This window comes from Gorilla gorilla, chromosome 8, assembly GCF_029281585.2.
Source record: "Gorilla gorilla gorilla isolate KB3781 chromosome 8, NHGRI_mGorGor1-v2.1_pri, whole genome shotgun sequence".
Lineage (NCBI taxonomy): Eukaryota > Metazoa > Chordata > Mammalia > Primates > Hominidae > Gorilla > Gorilla gorilla.
This window is the reverse complement of record NC_073232.2, coordinates 66,747,157-66,765,667: the sequence shown is the minus strand read 5'-3', so window position 1 is coordinate 66,765,667 and position 18,511 is coordinate 66,747,157. Positions and strand designations below refer to the sequence as shown.

Here is an 18,511-nt window from a genome sequence, read left to right as displayed (position 1 = left end):
CTGTCACCTTCCTCCCAGCACTTATGCCTGTATGTCTACATGCAGACACATGCTGATATGCATGTCCAACGCAGACATGCATGCTCACACACAAACACTGGCACACACACACTCATACGGAAATCACCCTCCAAATTTCTCCATATCAGTTAATGAACAGCCACCCACATTTGCTCCTCCTAGGAACTTGGGAATCCACCATGACAAACCCCTTTCTTCTACCCCCACCTGCACCCTTCCCCAAGGCCTTTGGATTCTATTCCCCAAATAAGTCTTGAAGGCATCCATTCTTCTCCTTCTTGGCTTGGGATAGCCTGGTCCAAGTCACGACCATTCCTGGCCTGGACTTCCTCAACAGCCTCCTGATTGATCTCTCCACTTCTCATTTTCTTCTTTTGCTGCTATCCCAATCCATATCCCATACACTGTGGAGTGAACTTTTTAAAATATGAATCTGATCATGTCACTTCTTAAAACCATCCACACTTAGAATAAGGCATATGCTAAGGCAGCGTGATTGGGAAAGGACCCTCTGAAAAGGAGATATTTAAGCTGCAACCTCAAAGATGAGCAAGGGGACAGCCAGAAGAGAGACAGACAAGGGTGCATTCCACTTGGGGAAGACAGCAAGGGCAAAGGCCCTGAAGCACAAACACTTGAATCCTTTAAGGAAAGAAAGGGGCCCATGTGGTTGGAGCACGGTGAGTGAGGCACAGAATGCTAAGACATTGTGTGGAGAAAGTAGCAAAGGCCCGGCCACACAAGACCCTTTAGGTCATGAAATGGGAACTTTCATAATTATTTTACATGCATGCCCTCAGGCTATAAGCTCCACAGAGCAGCATCCATGTTTGCCTTTTTCCCTTTGTTCACTTATTCCCCATGTCCACTTCAATGTCTGGCACATCTTTATAAATTATATGAGAGACAAATACCCCCAGCATTCCAGCCAGATCAAGTAGCTAGCAATTCCCCAAATGTATCATGTCTGTTTCTTCTCCTCACAGCCTTGTTCCTGTCTAGCTCAGTGATTCTCAACCAGGGGTGATTTTGTCCCTAGGGAACATCTGTTAATGTCTGAAGATATTTGTGATTTTCACAACTGTGGGGCAGGGGATGCTGCTGGAATCGGATGGGTAGAGGCCAGGGATGCCAGTAAACATCTTGCAGCATACAGGACAGCCCCCGCAGCAAATAATTAGCATGCAGGGTCAACAGTGCTGGTTGAGGAACCCTGGTCTAGCCTTTCCTTTAAGCCCCTGGGAGCATCATCTTTTTTGGAAAGTTCTTTATCCTGATCAAACAGCTTGAACATGGGGCCCCTCATCTAGGCTCCCCAAACCTCCTTGATGTCATGCATCCCCTTGCCTTGCAATTGCCCATTCTAACTGTCTCTCACTGGAAGCAACAGAGGCTGGACTATGTCTTCCATCAGCATGTCAAACACACAGTGGTCCACAATTGATTTTTCTTGAATGAACACAGCCCCCTGAGACAGGGAGAAGGATGAAGATGAATTTCATGGCACCATTTAAAAATGTATAGTTGACATAGATGAACTCATAGGTCAGAAGGATATCCCCAGCCTCCTGCTCTACCTTGAGAAGCTGCCTGTCTCCAGGTATTTGTGCTAGTTTGTAACCTATGGAAATGGCAACTTCCCATGTGTCCAATATGACAGCATGGTTCACTCAGTCACTGCATTCAATTTTGTGTTATTCAAGTTTAATCCCAATAACATAAGACATAGAACTAGGGCATATGACAGATTTGTAATAGTGAAAAAAATAGGGCTAAAGAGTAATTTGCAGTTGGCTGTCCTGTGACCCACATATACTTAGCAAGTGTGGACCTGCCTGATCCACCGGCAAAAATAGAAATCCCTCTGGCCATGCGTTTGTGGGTTTCAGATGTTTTGCCTGCCATCAGAAACACTCAAAGCCCTCTCGTTTGGGTTTTGAAATGGACTCTGGTGGAGATGCTGTGCCTAGGGCAGGAAGGGGGTTCCTTCCAGTCTCCCGACCCTCGCTGCTCTACACTCCATGCCTTTCCTTCCCCCTGACCCTGGTCCTCTCTCCCTGCCCTAATGGCTCTGATACTGCTGGCTGGGGAAGGAGCAGTCCCAGAGGTGCTCCCAGAGGAGGTGAGGGCAGGGTTGGGTATCTCCCCTCTGGCTCACTGCTTCTCCTGCTGCTGTGCTGAGAGCACCTCACCCTGGGGCCGGGAACATTAGCTGTTGTCTGAAGGACTCTGCTCCTCCTCCAGCTGTTGGTCATGTGCTTGGCCCTGAGCCCGCCTTCTCTCCAGCATCTCCTCAAAAAAGATCTGACAGCTGAAGCCCTCCCGGATGCCATGCTGGGCGTGCTCCAGCAGAGCGTTCAGGGAGGGGAAGACCCTGCAGCAGGCCACGCAGCGCACCCCGTAGTTGGTGGTGACCAGCCAGTCCGGCGGCTCCCGCAGCTCCTGCAGGCAGCACTCCAGCAGCTCTACGTCCTCGGGCTAGGGGCTGCAGTTGCTCTTGCAGGCTTCCAGGTCCCAGCGCATATCGGTGTTGGAAGCCATTTCGAAGGAGGAGCCCTTCCGCCTCTGCCTCTTGATGAACTGGGCTTCATGGATGCGGGGCTTCCTGCTGACCGGCTCGAAGCCGGCCTCGGTCTCCCAGGCCACAGCCACACCCCGCACAGTCTGCACGTGCATGTAGAAGGCACACACACTCTGCGGAGCAGCGTTGTCCTCATCGCACAGGCAGGAGCAGCACGACTGGTACTGGGAGTAGGACTGGTACTCGGAGGACTCTGAGGATGGGGAGCTGCTCCAGTCCAGCATCCCCCGGGCCCTGGCAGCGAAGTAGAGGCCCTCCTCCCGGGGAATGGCAGGCCCCGGCCGTGGCGACGACCCTTCTCTCTGTATAGTCCCTGAGAAGCAGAAGGACATTGTCATCAGTGCCCCCTAAGGGATCAATGCCACATCTACCTTCAGGAGCCGCAGACTCTGAAAGGGTAGAGGCTCTGGGAGCTCTTGAGCAAACACCGCCGCCTCTGCCCATTTCCTGAAAAAATGAAGATGGTGATAATGCCTGCTTCATAGGGTGTGGTAATGATTGAATAATGTATGAATGCAATCACCAAATCCTTGACTCAACTGAGAAAGACCATTAAATGGTGAATAACAGAGTTATATACACATTAGGGATATGATGATAAGGATCAAATAATGTATTAGAGTAATCACCAAGCAAAAGACCATCAACTGGGGAATAGGTAAGCAGACTGAGGTGTATCCATATGACGCAACCTGTTAAATCCATGAACCACTGAGACGTGCAACAATACGGATGAGTCCTGAATGCATTATGCTAAATAAAAGAAGCCAATTAAAAAGGCCATGTAGTCATAAGAGAATGTGAACAAAAAAAAAGAGTCCATGTCGTATATGATTTTATTCAGATGACATTCTAGAAAAGGGAAATTTTTAGCAACAGAGAACAAACAGCTCAGTGGTTGCTCAGAGCTGGGGACGAGGTGAGAGGAGACTGGTCATAATAAGGCACAAGGGGACTTTTAGGGGTTTTGAAAAATCTTCTTTATCATGACTGTGTTGGTGGTTCCACAAATGTACATGTGTCAAACTTCTTTAAATTGTGCATTTAAAATTGCTGAAGTCTGTGTGCATAAAAGACACCTCAGTAAAGCCCACTTAAAAAACAACACATGCAAAGTGCCTTGGCCAAGCCACCCAGACCCACCATCCTCTTCAACATTTGTGACCTGTCTTCACCTTCCCGAGGGGGGCATCTCACTATCTCCTTCAACACTTACTGTGTCCCTCTTGCCATGGAAGTGCTTGCCAAGTTTAATATTCAAAACAACCCTAAGAAATTATATTGTTAGGATTCCCATTCAACAGAGTAGGAAACAGAGGCACAGAGTTTGAATGAGTGGTGGAGCCATTGGGCCCCCAGAGCTGGTGTGACACTTAGGTGCTGCCCACAGACACGTCCCAGCGGTCTTCAAATTGATGTTCTAGATTAACTTTCATCATTTTGTTATAAAGGAATTTTTTATTTCGCTGCTGAAATCACAGGATGGACGTGTTGTTTTCTCAAATACACATTAAAATAAATACATAATTATAAACATTTTACATTTTCATCCTCATATCCCCTGAAAACACCTTATATACTCATAACAGCCTCAGTCATACCAAGTGTCCCATAAATATCAATTTCCTTTCCCTCCACATCTATGTTTATGGTCAACACAACCATTTGGTAACAGTATCAGGAGGCAACCTGGCACTGTCCCTTCCCATCAGGGCTTCCTTCCCAGGGAGCACAGCTGGCTGACCTTCCAGGCCTTTCTTTTCACCTACCTGGCCAGAACACTTCCACACTCTCCTCAGTGGACTCAGGGCTGGTCAAGCTGAGGGTGGTCCCATCGGTGGGTGACTGTTCTCCCCTGTGGTCTGTGAAGTGGCATTTCATGATTTGAAATGAGTGCCCAGGGTCTCGGTGCTCCAGCTGTTCAGTGAGAGTTGGCTGGGGCTGTACTGAAGGCCTCCAGCTGGCCCCAGCCAGAGTGGACACTGAGCTCCCCATGGTCGCTAAGATCCTAGCTCTACTGTGTGACCTCATCGATGGCACTGGTCTGTTCTGTGACCCATGGCGAGGGCAGAGGCTGAGGCTGGATACCAGGAGAGGCTTCCCAACATGTTCTCATTTCCCCATGGGACCTCCTTTTCTGTCTTGTGTATTATCATGGACACACACAAACACAAAACACACATAGTCTTAACTCCTTAGACACACATAAAAACACAAACACATAAACACAGAGACACTTATATACACTTAAGCATGCATGGAACCGCTGTCTTAGTCCATCTGTGTGGCTTACAAAGGGATACCTGAGGTTGGGTGATTTATAAAAGAAAGAAGTGTATTGGGCTCATGTTTCTGCAGCCTGTACACAAAGCATAGTGCCAGCATCTGTTTCTGGTGAGGGCCTTAGGAAGCTTCCATTCTCAGCAAATGGGGAAGGGGAGCAGGTGTGTTTAGATCACATGGGTAAGAGAGGAAGGAAGAGAGAGTGGAGGAAGTGACAGGCTCTTTTCAACACTCAGTTCTCACAGAACTAAGAGTGAGAACTCATTACCACGAGGGTGGCACTGAGCCCTTCATGAGGGATTTGTCCCCGTCACCCAAACACCTCCCTCTAGGCCCACCTCTCACATTGGATATCAAATTTCAACATGAGATTTGAAGGGGACACATGTCCATACTATGTCACTCACACACAAAGAAACACATACATGATCGCTCAGACACACATATACACTGGAACACATATGGCACACACAGTAACATAAACATATGTACGTGTGTTCACATAGACACATAACATGCTCACACATACAAATTCACACATATTTACTTAACCACACACACATACATGCACACAAACTCATGCCAGATTAATTAACCATACATAGGCTCACATACATACAGTCATCAGCCAACATAAAATGACCCTGCTTCCCAATGTGGAAAATCTCTCCTTCTGTCCCCCATCTTAAGTCCCCACGCTGACCCTGTTTAGCTCCTCAACCCTCCACAACCCCACCCCACCCCACCCCTCCCCTCTCCTCTACTCACTCCCTTGCTCAGTTCCTGTGACTCCAGACACTTCACTGCTCCCGGCGGACATGCCCGGCATCCTCACCTCACGGGCTCTGGGCTATCGCACTTGCTCTTTCTTGTGCCTGTTCCAGGCTTTCCCCTAGGTTCCTGTGTGGCTCTCTCTCCTTCCGGTCTCCTCTGAAACATCACCTGGTCAGAGGAGCCTGCCTGGCACCCCCAGGAAAAGAGCTTTCTTTGGCCCTACAACTCTCTGTCACCTTACCCTGCTTTATTTTTCCATGATAGCATTTACCACCCTAGGCTGTATATAATGTCTGTGTGTGTATCTCATGGGTTTACCTGTATCTGTCTTCTCCTCCTTAGATGTAAGCTTAGGCAGGTAGGGACTTCCTTCTTTCCATCCACCTCATTATATCTCTAGTGTCTAGATCAATGTTTTACATATTAACAAGCACTCAGGAAATAATGAGTAAATAGCTGATGAACACGTTGGGCTGAAAAAGGCGTTACTCCCTCTGGGAGCTGCCTCGTCTGTGCTCCCTGGATCTCTGCAGTTCCAAGGTGGTTGGTTCTCTCCCTCTAGGACTCTGGGAGTTGCCTCTTCCTTCTCCATTTGCACAAACCACGCTTCAGCCTCAATCAGCCTGGTAAAATGTTCACCTGCCATCTCTCTGCTCTGCGACACGCTGGCACTTCACTCATTTCCTCCAACAAGCTTCTTACCACTTCCCTCTGTGGCTAATCTCTTCCCACCCTTGGTCAGTCTCATCAACTCTATTCCTTTGAATCCCAAATACTAAACAGTTCAGATAGGTGATGGATTGAAAATAATCCCAATATTCCACAAGCAACATCAACATCCCCCACACACCCAGCACCGAGGAATACCCTCCTCTCTAGAATGTGAGGTCACTGTGTGGAGGAAGACACCACGGTGCTCTACTGAGCCATGAAAGTCATGCCTGACCTAAACAGAAGACTACGTCCCCTGGCTAAAAGAGGAAAGAGTGTAAGTGCACCCTTTTTTAACAAATAAATACAAAGACTTGCCTTACAAAAACAAGAGGGGGCAGCCAGCACAGAAAATAAGTAGGTCATTGGGGGATGGAAGGCAGTTCAGAGAGAGATGACATCATGGAGAATTGTTAAGCGGCAAAGTAAACAGCAAGTCTGGGAGGAAAGGAGACTCAGCCAACAAATTATGCTGAAAATTTATATTCGCTATTTTTTTGAATCAACTTTGGTCTCACTTCATGTAAAACAATTAAGAATATTTTCATAATGGTTCAGAGCTTACGCTTTAATGAAAAATGTGTAGAAAGAAAATATGTTAACATTTGTAATTACAAGGTGGTTTTTCTCAACTTAAACAATATTAGTCTTCACAAGCATTGAGAAACTTTGTCATATTTTCTAATTTCACTGCTTTAAAAAACTCACTGTTTCAATTTGCATTCCTCTGCTTTTCAGTGGAACTGGAAAAAAAAAGCAAATGAGCAAGCAGTTTCCAGGGGAAGAAATGCAGAGGGATGATAAACATATGAGAAGATGTTGAGTCCTACTGTAATAAGGGAGCTACAACTTAAAAATGTGTAGTATACAGTATAGCACTTTTCACCCATGAGATAGGTAAGAGTTAAAAAGATGGACAATACCCAGTGCTGGTGAGGACGTAAGGAAATGAACACTTTTATTCTCTGTTGGAACAGTGTACCTTACCTTCAAAAAGTTTGGTGGTACCCATTAGAATTAAAAGTGGGCAGGCACTTCCTAAGCAGTTTACTATCATCTCTTTCCTAGGGAACAGCCACATTATGTGATATGTGCATAAAATAGCACCTAGAGAAATATTTATTGCAGCATTGTGTATAATAGAAATAAAGACAGGAGACTTTCCTAAGATCCATCAAAATAAAGAAACTACAACATAATCAAACTGTGGAATACTACACCACAATAAAAAGAAAGAGATCTATACATACTGATAAGTGAATTCATGTTAAATGAAAACACAAGATACAAGGAATAGATAGATGACCCCTCCTATGTAAAAATTAAACACACTCCCTCAAAAGCACTGACCAAATTCTATATTGTCTATGTATCAAAAGGCACAGAGGAGATCTGAAAATAATCACACCCAAGAGAAAACAATGTTGACCTCAAGAAAGAGGAAAAAGATTAGGTGGGGCTGTGTGAGACCAAATTTTCCAAAGATGGCCAAACCAATCTATATCACAACCCACATGCTCTTCTGATAGCACGACAGCGTCCTTCTTCCTGAACTGGGGTGGATTTTGTAACTGCTTCAATCAACAGAATGCACAGGAGTGATGTTTTGTGACTGTCAGTGCCAGGTCATAAAATATGTGACTTCCTCCTGGTTCTGTCTCCCTTCTCCTTTGGACTCAGCCACTACGTTGTGAGGAAGCCTAGGCCACATGGAGAGGCCACATAGATGTGTTCCAGACAGCAGCCCCAGCAAAGGTCTCAATCAACCACCATATGTGTGAGTGAAGGAACCTTCAGATAATTTTGCTTCCCAGATTTCAAGTCTTCCAGCTGGGGTCCAAGACATCACAAGGCAGAGACAAGCCCTCCTGGAATTCCCCACCCACAGAAACCGTGAGCATAAGAAAAGGTGTTTTACACACTAGTTTCTGGGGCAATTTGTTACAGGGCATGGTAATTCAATGGACTTTGATTTTCCCTTGTAATATTTAAATATGTTCTAGTGAGCTAGTTCGTTAACCAGCATCTGTGCTCTGTGCATCTTCCCGGCCCAGTCAGGGAAACCTGGGGGCCAGGTGAGCCCTGTGGTTTTCCCAGGACAACTTGGGAGGATGGTTCCCATTCTCACCCCATGGGAAACAACTTACTAGATTGCAATGTTTATATACGGTTGCTTTTATAAAGACAAAAGCTTTACAATTTGGGGCCCAAACAATGTTTTCCAAAGTCCCTTGAGTCGGGTCTTTCTTTACCCAGAATCTATATACGTTCTTCCTAATCCTCTCAAAAATAATACACTGTGAACCCTCCTTAGAGATAGGGAGCTTGGCACTTCAGAGGGGTTTGATGAGCCTTGGGTGGGAAAGCTGGGAGAGAAGTGTCTTCCATCTCAGGCCTGGGGGCAGGGCTGCATGGCCAGGTTGCTCTGATGTTTCCTATGGGCTACTTCCCTGGGGCTAGTTTGGAGTGAAGCCCCTCAGATGGTGAGCTATTGTCCTCCTCACTCACATGGCCTCTGGCTGTTTCCGTCTATGGGAAGAGCCTCTGCCCCAGCCACTCTGCTTGCTCCATGCAGATGCTCAGCTGAGACCACCCACAAAGGGCTCCCACCCATCCCCCTGCCGCTCTCCAGTGGGTTTTCCAGCCCTGCCAGGAACCTCTGCGCCTCACTGCTGCAGCCAGCAGGGCTGGTGTGCAAACCCCCAAAAGGACCAACGCAGCACTTTCTTGGAGCTCTGACGCCTGGCCAGCTCATTGCACACATTGCATGCGAGCCCTAAACCTCATCCAAGAGGCCTGGAATATTTTCTAGTCTTAACTTTTCTTCCAAAACCTACTCTTCCCAGCCTCTGTTTTTCCCAGCTGAGGAGGCTAACAGGAAACAAAGCGGCCACAGCCACAGCAGGAAGCAGAGAGGCCATGTCTCTCTTCACTTCTAATTCCAGAGCTTGGCTTGTGCCCCAATCTGGGCTGTGGGGAGAATCACATCATTCATTCTGGGGTCCATGGGAGTCCAGAAATAATCTGTCCATTTGGCCAAGGGGTGGTGCTTCAGTCTTAATCGTGGCATTTCTGTGGCTAGAGCCACTGTGTAAAGGTGTTGCAAATGGGCAATGATCCTGCTCTTCTCTCCACACCAAAAGTGGGGCCCCTCTAAGGGGGCAGGTGCCTTGCCACCCTCCCAAAGTTCTCCTATTATCAGATTTAACACCCGAGGGCAGGGGAGAAATGGGAAGCTGCCCGGACGCTGCGCAGCAGGTTTGCATGGAGTGGGGTTGGTGGTGTTCAGAGTGGGAATTTTTCCCAGTGAAGGTCAGTCCTCAGGGCTTAGGGATGACCTCATTGTGTGCTTGGGCTGCAGAGAAAGTGCCAAAAGCTATCAGAAAAACTGAGAAGTGGGGTAGGGAAGTACTATCTTTTGGGTTCATTTTCTGTTGCTTCTTGTAACTATTTTAAAAGAAGTGAGTCAGTGGACCACAGAAGGCTCAGCTCAGCCACAGGGAAATGTAATCCGGAGGACTCTTCTTCAGCTCCCCCAAGCAAATAGGAAAGGGAGTTTTGCTTTTGTTTTTCTTTAGACATAATAACAGGCTGCTCCTTTGGTGGGTTTGTTTGGCGCTGTCTCGGGTTTTGGCCTTCACCTCAGGGTGCCCACACAAATAGCCAAGGCCTTCCCTCTCATCAGGGAACCAGGAGGGGGCTGGTCCCTGGGGCTGGGTCCTCAGTCGTGGCATGGCTGTGCTCCAGGCCCCAGAGCCCCACCTGGCCTGGAGCCTGCTGCATTTTGCTCAGCTCTGGCCCAGCAGGGCTGTGAATGTTCAACAAGGTTGTGGGATGCAGAAGTGTCTTCTTCCAACACACACTTCCTTGGAAGGGCAGCTTCAGCTGAGAGGAAAGACTACTTGCTGGATGCCATGCACGTGACCCAGGATCCCAGGATCCCACAGGATCCCAGCACTGGCCACATCCTGTGTATGTTCTTGGAGAGCCATGGTGGGAGCTCTAGGGAAAGGGGTCTTCTCTCTCTCTATGTCCAAAATGGGCTGGCCATGGGCCACGCTGGACACAGCCCTCAGGAGCCATTCCTGTCTTCTACTGGGCCAACTTTCCTGCAGCATGGCACAGCTCTGACTTGGAGGGTGAGACTCGGGGACTCAGAGGCCGACAGTGAGTCACCTTGATGTCTAATTGTGTGAGGGTGAGACCCCAGGACCCAGAGGCTGACAGTGAGTCACCTTGACGTCAAAGTGTGCTGTGCTTGATTCCGTGATCCTTTTAGCCCACATCCAAGACTAATGGATGTCTGTGGCTGGAAAGCAGCAAATACGTTCACAGAAAACTCCTGAGCAGAGCTGGGATGATTTATTTTAATCCCCACAATTGGAATAGCTATTTCAAAGGCATGGCTGAAGATGCCTCTTCCCAGCCTGTCCTGCAGAGAGATGATGCAGTTGTTTAATGGATAATCCCAGTGTCCCGAGGAGGCCAGCAACTGTCCCTTCTCCCACACAGCACCCAAAGTCTTGAATGGATCCCTGGCCCTCCTGGAATAAAGTATGCATAGGGTGGAGAACTTCTGGGAAGGTTGGATCAGGCCACATCAAATTCCCACAGGAAACTTCCCAAGAAAGTCCCCAGGCCAAGGCTTAGCAGCCAGAGGGGAAGCAGTCCATTCAGTCATGCCCCCTGCAGTGCAGTGAGACTGGCTGGACATCGGCTGGGGTATTGGTTTCCAACACCCCATCTGCCATCCCCACCACACCTCCCCACCCCCAACACACACAAACACACACACACACACACACACACACACCCCCCACACCCCAGGCCTGTGAGATTTGCTCTAGGCCTGTGAGCTTTGCTCTAATATGGAGGACTGGTTCAAACAATCCTCCACTGCTCCAAGTGCCAGCATGTTCACGTGACTATCTCACAGACACAATAACTTTAGTGGAGCAGAACTGAGATCTGGCACAACCACAGCACAACAGGGAGTGGCTAGAGATGGCCGAGCAGTGTGGCTCCCACCTGACCAGCAAGCACCATGGCCATCCATGTCCGGGGAGGAAAGGGACCTGCCAGCCATGGTGTGAAACAGTTAGTCAGCTGGGGCTCCCTTCTAAGGGAAAGGCAGCTCTCCTCAGAAGCCGTCCCAAATCCACCCTGGCTCTCAGGAATTCAACAAATATGACAAAGATGAGAAGGGAGAAAGTATGAATTATTTTTTGCGAGACAAGACTATAAGCATCTGCATATTTAAATTTTGATTCATGTTTTTGAAACAATTTCCTGTTTTGAAGATAACTCAGCAAATACATTCCTACTTTATTGGAAACAGCATTTATTAAGCTATTTATGTAGCACAAAGTCACAGGTCATGATACATTACGGTAAAATATCACCAAACAAGCCAAAAGGTTATTTTTTTCTATTGTTTTCCTGCCTTAGTGAAAGCGGTGTAAATGGCTCTTATCTGAACCACAATGAATTCACATATTCAAGTTGGCTTCTTCGGAAATTTCAGGCCACAAATGGCAGTGATGCGACCAGGAGCAGTAACACGGTAGGTTCCACCACCCAACCCACAGCAAATTAAATCTATCACAATAAAGCCAAACTAAGAAAATTAAAAGGCAGAATAGCAGCAACTGGAAACTGATCTCTCAAGACCTCATTGATGAGCTTCTGGAAACAAAGCCTACTTCCCCCACGTTGCAAGGCCTGTCTCCACAGGAGATGTATGTTGGAGAGCTTGGCTGCGTGGTGTGAGCACCAGATGTCTTAGCAGGACCCCAAAGTTCAATCCTCGGGAAGCCTGGGACTATTTTAAAATATAAGTGCCAAACATTTGGAATCAAACTAAGTCAGATTACCAATGTGTAGCCCTCAGTCACATGTAAAAAATGAAAGTCAATATAACCAGCGTAACCTTTCCTCCACAAGAATGGCATAGTGACTTGCATTTTTAATGAGTTTATGGCCAAGAGGGGCATCTAGTAGTGTGCTGGGGCCAGCTGGTACTGGCTAATGAGAACCAGTTGTTAAATCTTTCAAGAACTTTGCAAGTCAGTTGTTAAACACAGCCATTATCAACATTAAAAATAGTATAAACTTATAATTAAATAAATTATATTAAACATGAAAGTAATAAATACTCAAACACTCCACATCCTAATTATTTTACTACATTTTAAGACACAGTGGCAGCTTGTTAGAGGGCTTGGTGGGAGTATTTACACCATGGTAATAAGCAAAGGCTAAAACCAGGGGCTTCCCCCTCCCCGGCCAGGAGCAAGTGGTTGAATATTTACCATCACACTACTGGGGGTTCCCATAGGAGATGACCTGAGTTAACAGTTGTGGCTGTGAATATAAACCCTCAAGCAACCTGTTCCCCAATAATGCTAACTTTCTAGAACAGTTCCCGTTATATGGGCTGCATTTTAATTGGTCAGGGAAATACTCAGAACCCTCCCACCTGCACAGGAGTCTGTCGTCCAAAAGACCACCAGGATCACTAAATAGTGAAAAGGAGATCCTTATTGGTGATAGCAGTTGGTGAACTGTAAAGAGACAGTCTCTGGCAAGTACCAGATGCTCTGTCTTCGAAGAGGGGAAGGGCAATTTGGGTTTCACGGCTCACAAGGCTGGTATCCTATGTATGCAGCAGGTTTGGGGGAAAAGCTGTACATATTTATGAGGAGAGTCAAGTGCATGCACAGTGGGTAAACATGTATGTCACATACATCCCATGTTCACTTTGGGGCAGGGTTTTAGCATTAAAAGAAGTAGAATTTGGCTTTTTATGACAAAAGGTGAACCATATGACACAAAGACAGTTTGTGCACAGCCTCTGTAAGCTGCTGAAAATGGCTTAAGGTCTGCAATTGCTTATCAAGAAAGAATGTCGGTAAGGGCATCCTCTGTCCAATCAGAGTTGTAGTGACTGGGTTGTAAATCAGACTTGGGAGGGGTCTGATAGCACCATTGTTAGGGAGTTTGGAGCCATAGGAATATAGAGATTACTCATGCCAGCCAGGCCCTGAACCAACCTGTAGGTAACTTTGTTTCCTTAACCTTGATGTCTGTCTTAGTTGATACAGCGGTGTTTATTTTGATCTTTCGGATTACAAGTCGCAATTTAGGAAGGGTGCTCCATCATCATTTCATGATTCTCACTACAGCCCAGACAGGTGGGCAGAGCAGTGTTCTTTCCCCTTTAATGAATGAAGAAGCTGAGCCTCAAACAGATGAGGGGGCTTCCTGGGTTCACACAGCTCTAAAGGTGGGAACCTAGCTTTTCAGTGACATTAGCTAGATGTGGTGGGCACTTCTCACTAGAAAAACAAGAATTAAATCAATGTGAGGTCCAGAACTGGTGTCCCCTGTTGGAAAAATAAATTGAAACTAATGTTCTGGCAATAGGTAGCAAAAACTTTAAACCTATGGTACCATCTGTCTTGACAATCTTACCTCTAGAAATTGACCCCTTAATAAATTAAAACTGTGCCTTTATTAGCCCATTTTCATCAGCCCATGTTCAATACAGCATTGTTTATGGGAGTGAACTCAGAGGCAACCTAAGTGCCTGAGGTGGAGGTTGGGCTAAGTTGGTTTGGTTGCATCATCCTCACCTGGAAACTTGTTAGAGATGCAAATTCCCAGGCCCCACACCAGGCAGACCTGCTGGTTGGGAAACTCTGCAGTGAGGCCTGGCAATCTGTGTTTCAATCAGCCTTCCCTGGATTGATTCTGGTTTGAGAACTCCTAGGTTAAGTAAATTATGGAACAACTAAACAATGGAATTCAATGTAGTGAATAAAGCACATGTGAAAATCTGTTCACAATATTATGATTATAAGCATATACCAAATAATCCCAGTTATATAAAACCTAGAACATGCATGCATATATACACACACATGTAAAGTCTGAAATTTTACATGACAAGCCTTAGCAACATCTCTTTGTACGAAAAAGAGATTCCCATCCTTTTGTTAATCTTTTTCTATGATAATTGTGTAAGAAAATAAGCAATAAATTACTTCCAGCTTTATTTAAAGGCTAATGAGGCTGGAAAAAACATATAGGCCCACAAGCAAGATTTTACAAAGCCCCATGACTCCTGGCCACTCTGTCCTAAGATGCTCCATGGCAGTCCCCTGGACAGGTCTCTCAGCCTGGATCCCTTGAATGGACATCAGCCTTTGGGTTCCAGAGCATTCGGTTCACTGGGTGCAGAAAAGAGGCTAGGTTGAGGAGTGGAAACCTGCCTCTGACCACAAGGGGTTAAAACCTAACTGGCTGGGAAGAGGCTCCTGGGAAAGATGTGACATTTGTTTGCAAGGAAACATAAACAATAACAGATGAAGACAGTAACATGTGGCTCAGAGTGAGCCTGATCAAAGCCAGCTGGGCAAGCAAGCTCCAGGCCTGGCTGCAGGAAGAGATACCCTAGGGGCAGGCTTGGGTGGAGAGGGTCTGTGGGGGAGGCCAGGGCAGCCTCTCCAGCTGTGGGGACTGCCCCAGGGAGTGTGGCCAAGAATTCCAACCCTTTTGGGGGAAGTTGGGTATGACTGAGGCTTCAGACACTTGAGACCTGAATTAGCTGCTCCAGCTGCTGGGAGGGATGGCCCACCCAGAACTGTCTTCTTAGCCCCATGGTTGTAGAACAGAAAACAGTCAGCATTTACCTACACCATCAACCAGGTGCAGAGCACACTTGCCTTCAAGAATACATGGATTCCAGCCAGGATGGACATGACTTGCCACAGGCAGGCTAAACCATTCCCTTTCAGTGACTTTCTAAATGGGGTGGTAATTTCATTACGTCATCAAGTATGGCAGTCCCGGAGCAGATGATTTTTGAGCCCCTCTTCCCCATTTTCCAGGTGAATTTGCTTAAAGGCCACAGAGCTGCTGAGTTGTGTAGCAGGCATCGGATCCAAACGCCCATGTCCATCTACAGAGTGCAGGCTTTTTCCATCCCAGCAAGCCGGATCCTCATCCATTCCCACCTGAGCCTTCCCAGTGCCTCCCTCTGCCCTCCCCAGCTCAGGACACCTGCCCCAGCCCACAGCTCTTCCAGCCACCACCATCCATCAATTCCTCTAAGCGGTAGAGCCCCATAAATAACCTGTGTGAGCCCAGACTTGGTATTACCATGTCTCCATCCTGCAAAAGTGAACACAGCTCTACAGTGGTTATTTCAAACTGTGCCAGGCAAGTGCTAAGCACATATTGTAAATTATCATTAATTGAGGAGATGTTTCCTTTTGGGCAGCAGAATACCTCACTGGTTCTGCGGACAATCGCTGAAGCTTAGAAGTTGCAGTACATCCACAAGTTTTCTCAACTGGCCTGGGCCCAAATATGACCTTGCAATGTTCTCCCTCACGGCTCTCAGATGACAGCACAGGCTCCCCACTCAGAATGCGGCAGTGGAAGAGGGGCTCCCTTCCAGCCCCCACGTGATGTCTGAGAATGTGACCTGCCCCCGCCTGCAGGTTCCAGGTGTTAAAGTCACCTCCTGTCACCGTCCTCTGATTTTGTTCTTTTCTTTCTCCCCTTTTTACCATCTCTTCCCTAATGTTGGGTGAGCCATTACCATGCCCATTTAGAAAGTCACTGAGAGAAGACGCATTTAGCTTGCCTAAGACCATTTCATGCCCTTCCTGGCTGGAATCCATCTTTCCTTGAAGGGACATTGAGGGTTTTAAGTGGCAAAACTTCCCCAGACAATCCCTCTTTGGACATTATTTTCTTTCTTTTTTTTTTTTTTTTATTATACTTTAGGTTTCAGAGTACATGTGCACATTGTGCAGGTTAGTTACATATGTATACATGTGCCATGCTGGTGCACTGCACCCACTAAATCGTCATCTAGCATTAGGTATATCTCCCAATGCTATCCCTCCCCCCTCCCCCCACCCCACCACAGTCCCCAGAGTGTGATATTCCCCTTCCTGTGTCCATGTGATCTCATTGTTCAATTCCCACCTATGAGTGAGAATATGCGGTGTTTGGTTTTTCAGTGTGGCGATTCCTCAGGGATCTAGAACTAGAAATACCATTCGACCCAGCCATCCCATTACTGGGTATATACCCAAAGGACTATAAATCATGCTGCTATAAAGACACATGCACACGTATGTTTATTGCAGCATTATTCACAATAGCAAAGACTTGGAACCAACCCAAATGTCCAACAATGGTAGACTGGATTAAGAAAATGTGGTACATATACACCATGGAATACTATGCAGCCATAAAAAATGATGAGTTCATGTCCTTTGTAGGGACATGGATGAAATTGGAAATCATCATTCTCAGTAAACTATCACAAGAACAAAAAACCAAACACCGGACATTATTTTCTTTCTACAAAGCTTCACTCCCTTGAAACTTGTGGAAACTCTTTTTGAAGGCAGATCCCCTTCCTGCCAACCAGCTTTTCTGCCCAACTCCTTCTCTAGGAAGTGGTGTCAGTGGCCTTGGGCTTTTTCTTAGGAGGAGCGCACTAGGGTTCAGGGGCATAAAACCCTGCATGTGTTTGTCTACAGCTTTGCTCACTCCTCATGGCTGAGCTGTAGTAGATCCACGGCCACCATGATGAGCTAAGAGTTTCTGGATTCAGTGCCTGCTGTTGCTCCTGGAGATTTGTATCCTGATTGAAGGCTGGTTCCATATCTGTTCACCCAGGTAGTGGGGATAAAATTCATCTCTAAGCGAGCTACTCCCAAGAAAGAGAAGAGCAATGAATGCACCCTGGCCCTCCCCTGCTGACCCTCTCAACACCCACGGAACCCTGAGCCTAACATATGCCTGTGCCTACTGCTGTGGTCACAGCGTCCCCACCTTCACCTCACTCAGACATTGGGCTGACTTTGATCTCTAATCTTAGCTTGTTTTCACCACCTTGCTACCCTGTTTGCCTTTCTGGTCTCACAGTTCATTCTGTCCATGTTGCTCTCGTATCTGGGGGCTCTCTCAACCAAGTTCACCCACAGAAGCAGCAGAAGCAGCTCTGACCTCTCTGCCTCCAAGAGCAGCCTGGCATAATCGGAGCTAAACCTGAGGTGTAAACTCAAAGAGGCCAGAGAGGAACGTGCTTCTGTTCCAATGTCAGTGCTCCAGAAACCCTGGAGACCAGGCTCCCCAGTAACACTAATGCTCAGACTTCTTCCACACTGGGCATGCCACATGCAAACTGCAGTTTTAGGAGTAAAAATTCTACCTGCCCCTAGAAAAATTCTTGTGTCTATGCCAAAAGAATATACACAAGAATTTGTGTTACATGTGTTTTACAGTAACAAAAAAACTAGAAATGGCACGCAATAAAAGACTGACTAAACCATTGGAAATGATTTCAATTAGGAAAAAAAATAGCAAAATGTTTAAAAGGCAAAAAACATGGGTGAGCATGTGGGAAAAGATGTTGCTTTAGACTGTTAGTGGGACAGTGAATTGATAGGGATTCAGTGATGAAGATTTAGGCAGTAACTACTACAACTCTTATTTTCCGTTTCTCCCTATGGTAATTATCCTAGCTAGTTTCCCAACCTCTTTTTTTCTTTTACTTTTTTTTTTTTTTTTTTTGAGACAGAGTTTTGCTCTGGTTGCCCAGGCTGGAGTGCAGTGGTGCAGTCTCAGCTCTCTGCAACCTCTGCCTCCGGGGTTCAAGTGATTCTCCTGCCTCAGCCTCCCAAGTAGCTGGGATTACAGGTGCGCACCACCATGCCTGGCTAATTTTGTCTTTTTAGCAGAGGCAGGGTTTCACCATGTTGACCAGGCTGGTCTCAAACTCCTGACCTCAGGTCATCTGCCCTCTTCAGCCTCCCAAAGTGCTGGGATTACAGGTGTGAGCCACTACACCCAGGCCCAACTTCTTTTTGAGCAAACACAGTCATTTAAATTTGGGAAGAAAATAACCCACTTTATCTGGATGTTCAAATTATTTCTATAAAAATATTCTTTATAGTTGCTTATAATATTTGGATATTTTTAAAGGAATAGCAACAAATGTTTACTAAGCACCTACTCTCTGCCCAGCACTGTCCTGGCAGTGAAAAAGACAAAATCCTTGTCCTAAAGAAGCTGGCATTACTGTGGAGGATGAAAAAAAATAGATGGGTACAAGCA

At 46.6% G+C, this 18,511-nt stretch overlaps 1 protein-coding gene and 1 long non-coding RNA gene across 3 annotated transcripts in view; one reads left to right on the top strand and one right to left on the bottom strand.

Annotated features, from left to right (window-relative positions):
• The window catches only part of LOC101132463 (uncharacterized), a 30,245-nt gene that overhangs the window by 7,580 nt on the left and 4,154 nt on the right, over window positions 1-18,511 (top strand). Inside the window, exons 1-3 of one of the 2 annotated variants that reach the window (XR_002007507.3) lie at window positions 6,226-6,647; window positions 8,051-8,279; window positions 11,819-11,933. This is a non-coding gene — a long non-coding RNA (uncharacterized lncRNA). Of the gene's footprint in view, window positions 1-6,225; window positions 6,648-8,050; window positions 8,280-11,818; window positions 11,934-18,511 lie in introns of those variants that run through there. The other variant, XR_008669264.2, reaches the window with a different exon arrangement.
• Window positions 1,762-4,579, bottom strand: FAM170B (family with sequence similarity 170 member B). The gene is given in 2 exon segments (XM_004049404.5): window positions 1,762-2,915; window positions 4,372-4,579. Coding segments are annotated over 2 exon segments (852 nt in total). The 5' UTR covers window positions 4,484-4,579; the 3' UTR covers window positions 1,762-2,175.